Raw genomic sequence first — 15,287 nt, 5'->3', positions numbered from 1 at the left:
GCACCCCGAACACTAATGTTTAAATCTGCATCCGGCCCCAAACTTGCAACTTTCCTCATTGAAGAGCCCACAGACTTTCTTTTTAGCGGCTGATGATCCTCTTACCTACTGACTGCCCCCCTGAAAACTGCCCTTCCCCTCGCCTACAAAGACAACATCAACCTAATCCACAAACTAATGTCTTTATGATCCCACCTTAAGGCAGGCCAAACCGCCTTTCGCTGCCTGAACTGCTCATCGTAGCGCAGCGAAGCCACTTCCCTATACATCCGATATTCCTCCCAAATAGTGTTTAGATGGCAAAACAACGCCAAATACTGGTCTGGCTGCCATTCCCCAATAACACTCGCCATAATCCCAAAAGCTTGAAACCAATTAAAGAACATGAAAGGAATCGAGCAATGGTGCCTTTGTGTGCTCTCTTCCTACCGTCCTTCCCCCCTGTCGGTTTATCCAGATTAGACCTTTCCAACGGCAATAGCAAGAGTGAGTCCACAAATTACTCTTTCCAAATTTTTTCCTGAACGTCCTCTTTCAGGTACTCACCCAATAGCCCCTCAAAACAAACATATACCTCCCCCCTCGCTGAATCACTAAGAGACACCCCATCTGCTGATGACCTCCCTTCCACCAAACCCCCTCTACTCCCTTGCGCTTGCACCACAGCACTGCTAGTATCACCCCCTTGGTCCTCCACTCCCCTGCTCCTCCGCTCCCTTCCAGTCTGCGCATCACCTCTTTAAGCCCTTCCAATACAGCTGCAACCCCACCCCTGTCCCCCCGACCCCTCTGTTAGCCCCCCATGCCACACAACCTGCCTCCTCATGTACACTATCTGACCACCCTCCAACCCCCAAACCCCAGTGCTCATCAAAAACACCCTACTGCTGCTCACTGCTAAAATTAAGATCCACAAACCCACCCTTCCCCCTACCCCCCTTCAGAACCCCCACTGCACCTACCTGGCAACCCGTGTCTTCTTGGGCCTGCCAGCTCGTCCCTAGAGCCCCGCACTGCATCTAGTGTCTGGCCCGCCTCTCTTTCTGAGAATGATATTTCCCCCTTCAATTGGGTAACCCCCTGGACCCAGGAGCCGGCCTGCATTACTTCCTGGAAGCCTTTGTGACTCGACCCGGTTTCCACGAACGTCACTTCTGGTCTGGCCTCCCGATGCGCTTTCTGCTGTGGGCTCCTCCAGCTGCTTCTTCACCTGAAGGGTGCGCCTCCTAGCCCTTGACCCCCCCAGGGGGCAGCAGCAGAAGCCACTACCACCACCGAGGAACGATGAGAGCCATAAGCCTCCGCAGCTGCTCCCAGGTATGGGACGGCTGACAAGCTTCCACGCCGGGCACCCGCACTAGGAGAATCCCCGGATTCATGTAAGGCCTGCCCATTCAGGGCCTCATGTGTAGAAGCCATGGCGGCCGCAGCCGAGAGAATAGAGAAATAGGAAATGCACTCCCTGAAAGCCGCAACCCCTTCCCCAGAGCTCCGCTGACGGTGGGGATTCCTCCCTAGTCTTGCACCAGCTTGGGCCCTATGCTCCCCAACAGGCTGACTAGGAGGGTCCCTTAAGGGGCTCCCATGGCTGATTTGAGCTCTCTGAAAGGGGTCAGGACTAAGGCTCACTGGAGGTCTATGCCACCGAGGCCATAACCCTGGCAAGCTAGCTGCTGGGGGGCTCACAGCAGCCCCCCCAGCACCTCTGCTACCCTATCTTGCAGCCAGGCTTCACCTCTAGAAGCCGCTAGAAGCCGCTGCTGCCCTAAACTGGCCCATGAGACCCTCAACTGACTCTATGCTTCCTACCTTAAATTACGGAATGCTGTATCCCTGTATGCTGTCTATCCAGAAAGAGGGCCTCACATGTCCTTCTTCCCCCTTTTAAGCCCCCTTATCCTTAACCCTCCCTCCCAATCCTTGTGCTAACACAACCCCTCCCTACCTCCCCTTGACCAATTAACTCTTTCCTTACTCTCTTGCTGTGGCCTCACACCACTGTCTTGCAGGCCCTCACTGTAATGTTTGAGATGATGTGGTTCTCTTAAGTATTTTAGTAATGGTATGAGTTTATGTGTTGCTTGTTTATGTCACTTTTGCTGTATTCATTTGTTCTATACATTGCACTGATGTTGTACTATTGTTTTTCTTAGTTTTACTTTCTCTCTCTGTTTGTCAAATCATTGTGGACATTCACTCCTAAGTGTTCACACAAAGTCCCCATTCACTGGTACTTCACTTAGCTCGAACAGTGAAATTTATTATGGGTATCCATTAATGTTTATCATTAAAATACAATATGGTTCATGTTTTTTTCCATGTTCATCATAGAAAAGAGGAATTTCTAAAATATTTGCACTTTATTTATTTTGTGTCAATCAGTTTCATTAGGTTTTCGAAAAATAAACATACATAAAAACATTAAAGCATAAGACATGAAATCTTATTTACACACAGTGCCATTAGTTTCACCTAACCATAAAATAAACTGCTCAAAATAGCATATACACTGATATATAGCAATAATCTATCAAAACCTGCATAAACCAGAGTAAAACAAAGCAATACAATTATGCAAAAATAATAAAAACGCTCATAAAGAGATATAACATAAGTAATACAATACATGGCAATCCTAACCGCATAACATCACCATATATTCGTACAAACATCTTTTAACAAAGAAACATAAAACAATAAACTATAAAAAGGAAAGAAAAGAAGGGGGGGAGAACATTACAGCCCAAGAAAGGGGCTTGGGAAGGGAAAGGAAAACGTACACCACCCAAGGTTGTAAAAAGTATGAAATAAAAAACCCTTAATACAAAAATTACGGAAAAGGCGCTCGAACAAATATACAAAATTATTAATATAAATACAATTGGAATCGAGAGGATCCCTTAAACCAATCCCAAGCAGACCAAACTATTTTAAATTGTTCCAACCTATCATCATCTTCTGCCACAAGCATTTCCATATGACGGATGTTTTCCAATTCGGATACCCAATCAGCTATATATGGAGCGACAGGCTGCCTCCATAATCTCGGAATAAGGACCCTAGCTGCAGCAAGAAAATGCCGTAGGGCACCTCTTTTAATGCTTTTAAGTGAGCCAGTAATCATGGATAAAAGAGCCACCTTGGGGGAATTGGGTACTGTAGAGCCATAGCAATCATTAAATATCTGAATAATCAGATCCCAGAAACGATATATCTTTGAGCATTCCCACCAGATATGAAGCATTGTCCCCTGTTGCAACAAACATCGCCAACAGCTGTCCGAGTTTGAGGGAGAAATTCTATGCAGATCCACTGGGCAACAATACCACCTAGACAAAATTTTATAGTTAACTTCCTGGGCCTTACAAGTCAGTGCCATCTTGTGTGTGAGGGTAAATGAAGTTTCCCAGTCCTCTCCAGTTATGGAGCCGGTCATATCCCTCTCCCAGTATCTGGTGTATGTGGGGCCCATAGCCTCAGGATTTTGTGTGAGTAGCTCATATAGCCTAGAGACAACGTGGGGAGGACGACCAGGTGAGCTAACTAATTGCTCAAATTCCGTAAGATTTCTGTGTAGTAAGGATGGGTCGGTAAAGGAAGCCACAAAAGATAATAATTGCTGGTATGAAAGCCAGGATAGTAGCTTACTTCTATGTGGAAGATCCAGGGAGGATAAAGTGGGAACCCGACCATTACAAACTACATCCTTTAGGTGACGATGTTCGGGGGCGGACCAGGATAAGAATTTGGTAACCCGCAATGCCGGTGGGAATGCCGGGTTATCAAACAATGGTGTCATGGGCCCCGGTCTTGTAGACAATTTGCCCGATCTAAGGAGAATATCCCATAAACGTAATAAGTCCAGAGAAAGTAAAGGCATGGGGGAAGTCATTCGTAATAATGACCGGTCCACCCACGGCAGGGACCGGAGACTCACTGGTGACATAAGTTCTTCCAGCATCACCCATTCCTTCATCTCTCGACTATGAAACCAGTCCGTTAGGCGTACTAAGACAGATGCTCTATAGTAGGAAACAATATCAGGGGCCCCCACTCCTCCTCTACATTTAGATTTAACCAGGACGCCGAATGCCAATCTGGGGCGCTTCTTATTCCATATAAATTGTATAAACAACCTATGTATTTTGCGCAAATATACAGATGGCAAGAATATGGGAACCGTTTGGAAGATATATAACAATCTGGGGACAATATCCATTTTTAGAGTGTTTATGCGAGCGAACCAGGAAAGAGGCAGGGAGTCATATTTCTGAAGATCGGATTGAAGTTTACTATAAATAGGGGTATAATTAAGGGAGAACAAAGCAGAAGGGTCGGATGGTATCATTATACCCAAATACTTAATGGCGGTAGAACAAATCCGAAAGGACATATTATGGAGTATAGTGGACATTTGAGTCGAATTTAAGGTAATATTTAGAAGTTCCGATTTGGAGTAGTTCACCTTAAAATTGCTAAGTATTCCGAATTCGTCAAATTCCTTCAGTACCGAAGGTATCGTGACATGTGGAGACGTTATATATAGTAAGAGATCATCTGCATATAAGGAGAGTTTGTAATGGGTATCGCCTATCCTGATCCCTTGAACATCCGGATTGTTGCGCAAGGCCACAGCCAAATGTTCCATGACTAGGGCGTAAAGCAATGGGGAAAGAGGACACCCCTGTCTTGTACCGTTCTTAATCTGGAAAGAGTCAGAAAGGGTGCTGTTAACCCGCACTCGGGCCCTGGGTGAGGAATACAAAGCAGCAATTCTAGAGACCATATTAGGGCCCGGGCCTACCTGACGTAGCGCTAGATACATGAACTCCCAACAAACCCTGTCGAAGGCCTTTTCCACATCTATGGATAGCAAGCACATAGGAGTACCTGTAGACTTAGCAAATTGGGTCAGCAATATAGTCTTAATAGTATTGTCCTTGGCTTCCCTTCCATAGATAAACCCAGTTTGATCCAAATGGATCAAGGAGGGCATATAGGGGGATAACCTGTTGGCAATCAATTTAGAGAAAATTTTTGCATCAACATTGATCAAGGATATGGGTGCACTTTATTTATTTTATATCCTTTATAATTTACACATTAGAGCTTCTCTTCAGTTTATTGATTAGCACAATATGTTTTAGGTTGTTTTATTCCATCCCAAGATATTTCATTTACTTTATCTCTTTTTTCTGTCTCTATCTGACTTTCTTGAATCTCACTAACAGCAAAATTACACAGATACATGTCTATTTTACCAATTATACTACATTTTATCCTTGGTTTCTTCTCTCCAATAAATATGATTTAGTGTTAAGTTCTGGCCTCCATAACATAATGTAACATTTGGGGAGAAATATACAGCCTAAGACTCCGGCACTGGAGCTCAGTATGGCGAATATCTCCACAGCCACCATGTACTTACCTCTGGTGCTCAGATAGGCCGGGATCATCGAAATCCACACACTGCAGAACACCAGCATGCTGAAAGTGATGTACTTGGCTTCATTAAAACTGTCCGGTAATGTCCTCACCATGAAAGCCAGAAGAAAACTCACAGCTGCCAGGAACCCCATATAACCCAACGCAGAATAGAACCCAATCACTGAGCCCTCATTACACTGAACAATGATCTTGTCCTGATAAGAATGGATGTCCAGCTCCTGGAAAGGAGGAGAGATAGACAACCAGATGACACAAATTATAAGTTGAATGGATGAACAGAAGATGACTATGCTATTAGAAAGTTTGCTTCCGATCCAATGTTGCCACAGACTGCCAGGTTTGGTGGCCTTAAACGCTACACAAACCATGATGGTTTTGGCAAGGACACATGAGATGGCAATCGTGAAGAAGATTCCAAAAGAGATTTGCCGTAACAAGCAGGAGAGTTCAGCAGGATGTCCAAGGAAGAAGAAAACAGAGAGGAAGCTCAGCATGATGGCGACCAGAAGGGTGAAGCTCAGGTTCCTGTTGTTGGCTTTTACAATGGCCGAGTCTTGGTGTGAAATAAAAACCAGTAATATCAGTCCAGTCATAGCACAAAGAATGGAGGAGGACAAGGCAAAGATCACTCCAATAAGGTCATCAGCGTAAGAGAGGAACTCCAGCCGTTTTAGGACACACCGATCCTTCTTCTCATTGGGCCATTCATCATATCGGCATTGCTGGCAGTTCTCACTGTCTAGAAGATATAAAAGGATGAATACATATTGTTCTGTAATATTCAGTGATGTATCATTTATATCAGCCATCAGACTAGAATGTTGTGTTTAGCTGAAGCAAATGAAATTAACTAACAACCTATTCTGTAATCATAATAATTGCATGCCTTATATTCACCATGTTTTATAAGAACAAGGAAATTCCAAGGCCTTGGTTCAGCAACACTCCTCACTAGACACCAGTCCCTCAATCTAACACCGAAGTCTTCACCTATAGCAAGCCCCCGCTCAGCATCGGTAGACTGGTTGCGTTTTCCCAGCACACGGTTGCACCCAGGACTTCGGTGGTCAAGTGATAGTGTCTGTGGAAGGGCTGGCAGAGGACCAGGAGCCCACAGATTAGGTAGTACAAAGAGAAATCTCTAAAACAAGCCAAAGGTCATACACAGGTGATCATTCCATCAGACGAGGTACCAAAGGAGAAGCAAAAAGCAGAGTCGGAGTCACAGTCAAGGTTCAGTCCAGGCAGCGTACAATCGAAGAGTCAGGACCAGGGAATATTGGCAACAATAAATTAAATGAAACTCAAGCTAGCAGCAAATCAGCCCAGCTAAACACTACAACAGGTACTGGGGACTGCAAGCAAAAAGGCTATAAATGCCTAACAATAATAATTGCTAGGGATTTATATGGAACAATTGAACTCCAAGGCCTGACCCTGACTAACAGAAAATGGTGATATTCTTGCACCACCTTTTATAAAGAGGCGCACTAACGTTATTCCTGACATCTAGTATGCCCATGCCAATTAACTTTCCTATATGTGGGAACTCAAACAAGATCTGTGATAGTGTAAATGCCCATATACCGCTGACAATGGATATCTCCCCCTCTGAGCACTGGACACAGTCATAGCAGCAGGAGTGGACCCCAGACTTCGGAACTTTCCTGGTTCCTGGCAAACAATTCTTTGAACACTGAGACCTCGGAACCTGCAAATAAGAAAAGTCTACAGTCAGGTGCTCAAAGCAGTAACAGAAAAATACAACCCTTCTGCAAATGCTTTTTGTTTGATGTTATGCACTTTTTTACTCTAGACATGCTGAGCTTTAGGGAAATGAATCTGTACATCGTATCACAGATTGCCCAATAATTGGAGATGATATATGAGAAACAGCTTGATCTAGCTCTAATTTATTTAAAGTTAGAGGCACCAGTGTTAAAAACCCTTTACTTTTCCAAAAAGGCTTTACAAAAAATGTAGGACTGTGTCTGTAGGCATTCCCATTTAACTTAAAAAGCATCTTTTGGGTTTGGTAAATTGCATGAGATCACTAAACTCAGAATTTACATTCTTTCCAAATGTCTTCAGTATGGTTGAGGGCTGCGCAGGACACTTGTGCCTGGTTTGTACCTCCTTTGCTAACCATGTGCCAGGGTTGTACCTTTTGTGCTAACCATGTGAATTCGGACGGCCGTCATCCAATTGCACAATATCATTAATAAACTTGGGTGCTAAACTACTCTCTAAAATATTAGCAGATAGGCTAGCGAAATACATGCCCCATATATAATCCCCTATGAAAGTAGGGTTTGTTAAGGGTAGATCTGCAGTAACAAATATCAGCTCACGGTGTTGGAATATGCCAAATGTCATCCTACTTTAGATCTGGCAGTTATATGTTACAATGCCAAGAAGGCATTCGATAATGTGCATATTCCTTGGCTGTTCTGGGTCTTAGATAAAATAGGCATACGAAAGCCCTATTATAATCCATGAGCTGCCATGTACTAGGACCCTCGGGTGAGAAATAATACTCCTGGCTTCTGTCAAGTTTTTTACCAATAGGAAGGAGAAAGAGACAGGGTTTCCCTTTATCACCGTTTAACATTGCCATTGAACCCTTGTTATGGTATTTGGAGACGGTAGATTTATTAAATGGGATAAAATGCTAAGATAATAGGGAAATTAGAGCCAAACTATTTGCAGGTAATCTTGTATTGTTTACTGCTGACCCATCAAGAGATATTTTTAGAATACAACATTTATTGACATACTATGTAATCTGCTTTTACATTTTTTTTTACAGTAAAATACACATAAAAACATAAAACAAAAGTATAAATACACATTTTAGTGCACCAGGCATCATTGCCCAGTGCCCTGATTTACATTTTGTCTCAGATGATTCTACAAAATGTCCAGCAAACCTATGTGCCAGAAAGAGATGTCAGCATTGACGAAAGTCTAATGGCTTACAAGGGGAGGCTCAGCTGGGTGCAGTACATTGTGTCAAAGAGGGCACGATTTGGGATGAAGACCTATATGCTGTGTGAATCCTCATCTGGCTACATCTGGAATACGGTACTGTACACAGGAAAAGGGACGCAGTTCAACCCCAGATACAGCCATTAATAATAAATAAATATAATTATCATACCCGGGAGTTAATCCTAAGAATTACAGGCCCACAATATAAACAAAAATTTCTATGCAAAAAAATAGGATCACTTTTTGCATCAAAAAAACAGACAGAATTAGACCGCTGGGGGTTAAGGAAAGGAACTAAATTTTGGATATCATTGTATCTGTTGGCAACACGTAGAGCAGTTATGCTGCAATGGATTCACAAGGATCCACCTAGTTTGAAAATGATTGAATCTTCCATGCAAATGTTATATTACAGGGATTTATTTGAGGCCGAGGATTCAGGAGATAATGTTGTAACCAAGTTTTTTGACAAATGGTATGCCTATATGGAACACACCCTGGATGCCGAGGATCGGGGTCATATACCGATATCGCCATTCTATGTTGCACAATTTACATTTCTCAGAGTTTAGATATTTTTACATGATTGTATCCATCCCTTAGTCTCATTGATAAGATTTAGAGGGTAATATAATTATATTATTCCAGGTTAGAATTTATATGCCCTCCCTTCATTTCTTGTTCACACTAATTATTGTGTATAAGAAGAAAATGTAGAAAATGGAGGAAACAGACAAAAAAAGTTTTTTGATATTATAATTTTTATTATAGTAATGGCTCAGTAAAAAATAATACACTGTGAACATAAAGATATTATTAGATGGTCATTAAATAATTTTATATGATGTTTTTATGCTCACTGTCGTTATTTGTTTGATAATGGAACTGAGCCTATCTTGGTATTCTTGCATTTTTGTACTTGCAATTAATACAAATACGCTATTTTAATATGTTCTTACCTCATTTATAACCATTTCTTTTGTGGTTATAAATAAAGTTTTAAAAGAAAAATAAATGTTAAGGACTTGTTTGCTGAAACAAAAGATCCAAATCCTAGATTGTAAGCTCTTCCGGGCAGGGGCCTCTCCTCCTGTGTTATGGTCTGTATTGGTCTGTCATTTGCAACCCCACTTTAATGTACAGCGCTGCGTAATATGTTGGCGCTAAATAAATCCTGTTTATTAATAATAATAATAATAATAATAATAATAAAGATAATAATAATAAAATAGGACATTACTATTTATTTGTGTTGAAATGTGTAAAATTTCTGTTTAAAACCCAATAAAAAGATTGAAATAAAAAAATATCAAGGAGTGCTACACAAAGGGAGGAGAGTAAGGTTTAAGCGGACCATTAAGATGTTGACTGAAGTTTAGCTTTAAATGAGGAATAAACCTAGAATTTGGATTTGTAATGAATTGTCTTACAGCTTTAAGATGGTTCTCCTGTCCTAAGAATTCCTATGAAGGTCGTTCTGTTCCGGATGACTTCTGCCATCAGATATTTATTTTATCTCAGGGTAACAACAATCATTTCCTATAGAATATAAACTCCATATCTAACCTTGGTAGAACCATTTTTCCACTGTATTCTCTCTGCCCGAATGTGAAAAGACCGCTGAGATCCATTGGTGATAGTGTTACCAACATATTTTCGAAGTATGGACTTGTTGCTCAAACACCTCCAGTTCACGATTCGGAATCTTGTGATCAGTTCTCCATTTTCATGAAAAAGGAGATTTCCCTCCAAGCTTTTCAGATTCTTGACCCAATGGTGAAGCTATCACACGAGAAAAGAGAAAACTGGTCATAGATTTCTTATTCACAAAACTAGACATTGCATAACTCTGTGAAGGTTCTCATTTATCTAGTAGTAGACAGTCACATTTAGCTTGTCCTTGTAATGATAAGGACTTTTCACAGCCTATCTAGTTGCTTCATTGGGTCAGCTTGACAAGGCAGCTTGGAAGGATTTGAAACATTAAATGACAGAGTTAATGATTTTGTATTGATATGTAATCTCACTGACATAGCACTGACTAATTCTTATCGATAACTCACTCATAGATAGTGAACTGACACAGAAAAGAAAAACCGTAACATTAGAAAAACGATATGGTATATTTATTCTCCTAATCTAAAAGAAACAAAATGTAAATGAGTCACATGGAAAAGGTAAGTACACCCTAAATGTACCAATGTCCAAAGTTCATGTTGTTATATACCGGTCCCCTGAATAAGGAGCCAATAAGAAGTATGCAATGTAACCAATCCATAGTAAACTCTACAGGTTCCCAGTTCTCAAACTGCAAACTTCTAGCTATGAATGTCAAAACATTTGCAGTAACAATCAGCTACCATTCATGCAATTTCCTTTCTATTGTTTGTAAGGGATGGGGGTATATATTATCTACACGTATGCAAGATATTGATACTGTACATCATATGCATTGTATATAAAGTCATTGCTTACCTGATGGGGGTATTTATGTTCCCGGGTTATCTTATCTGCAGCCTGATTGACTTGGGACAAATACATGTCATGTGCAGCATCAGCCAATGAATAAACTGCTTTATATACTCGATCAGTTAATCCCGGACTTTGAAAACTATTGAAGGAAGTGACACGTTCAGTACCAGAGCAATTGTGTAGAGGAAATTTGTATATATCTTTATAAAATCTGTTAAAGGACTCCTTGGCTCCTGAACAGTGTAAATGTAGCAGCCATATGTGTCCCAGTAATGTGTCCTCAGGCTAGTTCACAACCTGAAAACTGTCATAGAAACTCTTCATATCAGGAACAGGAAGATTATAAAATTGTACAGCCAGACTACCATCAACAGCTTCTTTATAATGTTCCATGAGGAATGTTTTCGAGGCAAATATTGGTCCAAAAACCAAAGTTTTATCACGTATCACATGGCTTACTTCAGTCAGAAGATTGGCCATAAATGAAGAATAGGTCCCACAAAGAACTATAACCTCAGCAGATGACCTTCTGATGGTCTCAATGCTTTTTTTAAATATTTCCTCTGTAATACTCATGCGTTCCAACTTAATCTTAATCATGTAGGCAACACAAATTCCCTCCATGGCCAGATATTGGGTGAGAAGTTGGGTTTCCTCATTACCGGAGTCGTCATCAGAAGACAGAACTCCAACCCACGTCCAGTGAAAGATTTTGAGAAGACCCGAGAGTATGAAATAAATGGCCTGGTTACTCTGAACTGTCCGGAAGAATATTGGGTAGATATTTCTGTTACTGAGAACATGTCTGGTTGCCCCATAACTGATCTGTAAAATAGAGTTATTGGATTTCTTCATGCACTAATATAAAAACCTTATTTTTTATGATACAGATATATTATGGCTATGTAGCTGATGCTGATTTCAGCAGTTTTGGAGAACATAAGACAGTGCATGGGCCTAACAAATGGCTGCTGGACTCATTGTCACGGGGGAGTCGGCCACAAGCTATCTATATCTATAAGTGCCAGGTATTCTGATTGGTAGTGCACAAGTATGGTAAGTATAGATGGTTGGGAGGAATATTATTAGTTATTTTGTTCTGTGTTGGTTAGGTCAGTCTGTTTAATGAGCATTTTCTTCTAGTGAAATATCCTATTAATGCTGTGAGACAGTGATTGGAAAAGTCGTTATATTTCGCCTAGGTTTCTTTGATATACAATGTACTAGGCTACAGAATGTGGATATCTCAGCTAGAAAACGCTGGGTGAGATATCAGAAATCCAGGAAAGATGGGTTGCCTTGGGATAACATTGTTTGCTGAGGACTTTGGTAAATGGTGTTGTCGGGTCTGGATTTTTTGGAATGATGAGCAGGTTGGTCGTGGGGCTCCTCATTCCCTTCCTGTCCAAAACAGGTTTCCTATATAGCTCTCAGCCAGGTGATGGAGATCAGCTCATTTCAGGGCTATAAAGGTCTGCGCTATGAGCATGTGTAGCTGGGGGAACTGGTTGAACAGACCGTCTTTCACCATTGCTGCTAAAGTCTGCTAAAATGACAAAATAGACAGTGTAAGTTTACTTGGAGTTGTGTCGCGTGGCTGGTAGTAAGCCGCCCGTATAGAAAGCGTGATCTTGTGTCTAGTTAGTGCTCAGCCGAGCAGGAATTTATTTTGTGTTTTTGCCTGTATGTAAAGGCGTTATATTTTGCTTGTGGCTGAAAATAAAGAAAACAGGCAAATCCCTGTGTGACCTGCGCCATTGTGTCACTCTCTGACTGCTTACCACTATTAAGCTGACCCCCCACAATGCATTTATTGCACCCCATTCTATTGTGTCTTAAGGTGACAGAATCCTAATTGATTCTACCAGAATTCTATTGAGATCCTAACCTCCTGTATATTTCTCCATTCCTGTGCCCTTATCACATTGTTCCTAGCTATACCAGGGATTATAGGACACGTTCCCCCTATTTTATGGAGGTGAGGAGAGAGGAAGTTGCTCCTGTAGTCATGTAGTCCTGTCCCGAAGTTCATAGAGAGAATGTCCTCATCCTAGCAGAGGAACCATGTTACCGGCAGGAAGATATTGCCAGGGGAGAGCTGGAGTGCTCCCCCAGCATCTTTGAAAAAACATGAATTGGTAGATTTGGAGAGCTGATAGGGAGGTATATGGAAGTACTTGGGAAGGGGTAGGTGCCTTGTAGGGTATACAGCTACCAAGGAGTCCTGGCATCACGGCAGTGTATTGAGGAGTAGGCCTCATTTCACTCTCTTTTCTTTCCCCAGCATATGCTCTTTTAGGTCTATTGCTATTTGGGGGGATATCTGTACACAATATGGAATGCGGAGTAAAGTGGTGTAAAGGCCAACACATGGATACAGAGGTGATTGGCAGAGTGGTATAGTAGTGGGTACTAATGTTAGGGTGGTGCAGAGATGATCTTTTAATGGCTGTGCAGAAGTTACGAGTCGGGCAATACAGAGAATATTTGGGGGATGCATCGGTCATTAGTGCTTGGAGTGGGGTACAGAAGTGACCAATGGTTAAAGGTGGTGAAAATAAGACCAACATTTGTAAGGGGTGCAATGGTGATTAGAAGAGGGAGTGATCTGCAGAGGTCAGGGGTGCAGGGGTGCAGGGGTGTTTTATTGTTTCTCACTTTTGATACTCAAATTTGCTGTTCTTTCCAATAATCTACAGTTCTTTATTAATAATATTAAAAACTCCCCAATGAATTATAATTAAGGAAAATCCAATCAGACTTTGGGGTGTATCTGATTTATCAGGGTTTGCCCAATCTATTCCCTCACATGAGTTTCCCAGGTTGTCAATGTAACCCAATTATTCTCCTATTAAGCAGCAATGATAAAACCAGAGTTATGGAGGTCCCATTCCCATACCTGAGTGTACCGATACAGGGCCAGGATCTGTGCTATGCTCACTGTGGTCACAGAGTTTTGGTCCCCAATAAAACCAATTAACTTTCCGTGTTTCCTACAGGAATAATTCGGTTGCCGATTATCGGGCGAGAAAAATCTGACGTGTGTACGTAGCTTTAGGGTCAGATTTACAAAACATTGTCTACATGGGCAACATGGAGGGTAAGGGCAGCACCTACCTGCCCAGTTCATAAAAACTTATTGGTGCCTATCAGCTCAGAGAGTCTAATGCCAGAAACATCACAATTTCCAGGCCCATTGCTCCTCTCACAGTCCTGTCCCCAGCATGACATTGTACATTGCAATTTAGCAATTCTTCAGCGATGTTTTGTCATTTTTCCCACAAATATTCAATATAAATGTCTGCATGGTTTCCACTCCAAACTGTTACTTGACCCCCTGTTTGCCTTTGTCCAATTCTCAAAGTCACATTGTCACATATTGGTATTTGAATGTATTATGTACATATTCTTTTCTGAATAAATTGTCATGGTTTTTATTTCTTTGTTTTTATTTTAATAGTCTGACATTTGCACTCATGTTGATTTGTTCCCACACAGCTCCTGTGTACATTTGTAGTTGTGTTATTGGTTTGTTGTCATTGTGCTTCCTGATCTTAGCACTATTGTATACAAACACACTTCCACTTGCTATACAAACTGGTTCTCAATTAGTTGTCCAGGTTAATTGCATATTCATTCTTTTTTTTATATAAAAAAGGACATTTACGTACTTCAAACTTGTAAATACAAAATACATTGTCAAACAAAAAACATGAGGGAGCTTACATTTTTGTAAAAATATTCATATCCAACACCTTTTATACGCAGACAATAAAACTCCCACTGGAACAGTAAGCAATCTACTATCAAGTTGCATTGATTACTGATTTTATATTCAGAAATAGAGAAAAAGAGAGAACTTGGCAGATGATCAAAGAAACATGTTGCATTCAGCAAGCTCTGGTCAAGACTCCTCATTAGGTGTGACACTGTGTTTTTAACTACCCAGGAACCAAGACAAAGGCCAGTGTTTGACCATTACTGACCAATGATCATCCTTTAACCAGCCTTTTACCTTATAAGGATGCCAGTTAAAGGGTATGCTGCATTCCTTTAAGATGACCTCATGTCTGGTATACATATATCAGTATATACTGGTGAAGCATTATTGTTGGTGAGACATAACTGATATTAAATAAATTGTGCTAACCCAACAGTATGGGAAAGTACTCCTCTCAAGGGATCGCCATTTACACACATACTCTCCAGCGGGCCAAGAGGGCGGTCAAAATCTTGAGCCGGCGGCAGTGACTTTATAAAATGTTGAAATTGGATCTTTCTCCAGATACCCAGATTAGGAAGAGAATGGTCTACTTGGAGCTGGCCTGTAGTGGACCAGAGGGAATGGTGTAGGAAATGAGTAGCCCGATAAACAC

The 15,287-nt window shown here is 41.4% G+C and overlaps 1 protein-coding gene across 1 annotated transcript; it reads right to left on the bottom strand.

The window, feature by feature from the left end:
- Positions 1-5,276: 5,276 nt before the first annotated feature.
- Positions 5,277-11,766, bottom strand: LOC140328883 (vomeronasal type-2 receptor 116-like). The gene is made up of 4 exons (XM_072408778.1): positions 11,209-11,766; positions 10,006-10,221; positions 7,036-7,159; positions 5,277-6,187 (listed from the first exon to the last, which is right to left on the bottom strand). Exons 1-4 carry the CDS (start codon positions 11,764-11,766, stop codon positions 5,277-5,279), a joined length of 1,809 nt encoding a protein of 602 aa, XP_072264879.1.
- Between the last annotated feature and the right edge of the window lie 3,521 nt (positions 11,767-15,287).

Source organism: Pyxicephalus adspersus, chromosome 4 (assembly GCF_032062135.1).
Source record: "Pyxicephalus adspersus chromosome 4, UCB_Pads_2.0, whole genome shotgun sequence".
Taxonomy (NCBI): domain Eukaryota; kingdom Metazoa; phylum Chordata; class Amphibia; order Anura; family Pyxicephalidae; genus Pyxicephalus; species Pyxicephalus adspersus.
The sequence above is the reverse complement of the archived record's forward strand: the minus strand, read 5'-3'. Positions and strand labels throughout refer to the sequence as shown.

Coding starts and splice junctions, on each gene's coding strand:
- LOC140328883 (XM_072408778.1), bottom strand. CDS start 11,766: ATGAAGAAATCCAATAACTCTATTTTACAGATCAGTTATGGGGCAACC. Junction 7,160..10,005: donor GGAAAAATGGTTCTACCAAG/GTTAGATATGGA, acceptor TCTTATTTGCAG/GTTCCGAGGTCTCAGTGTTC. Junction 6,188..7,035: donor GGAGATATCCATTGTCAGCG/GTATATGGGCAT, acceptor TATATCTTCTAG/ACAGTGAGAACTGCCAGCAA.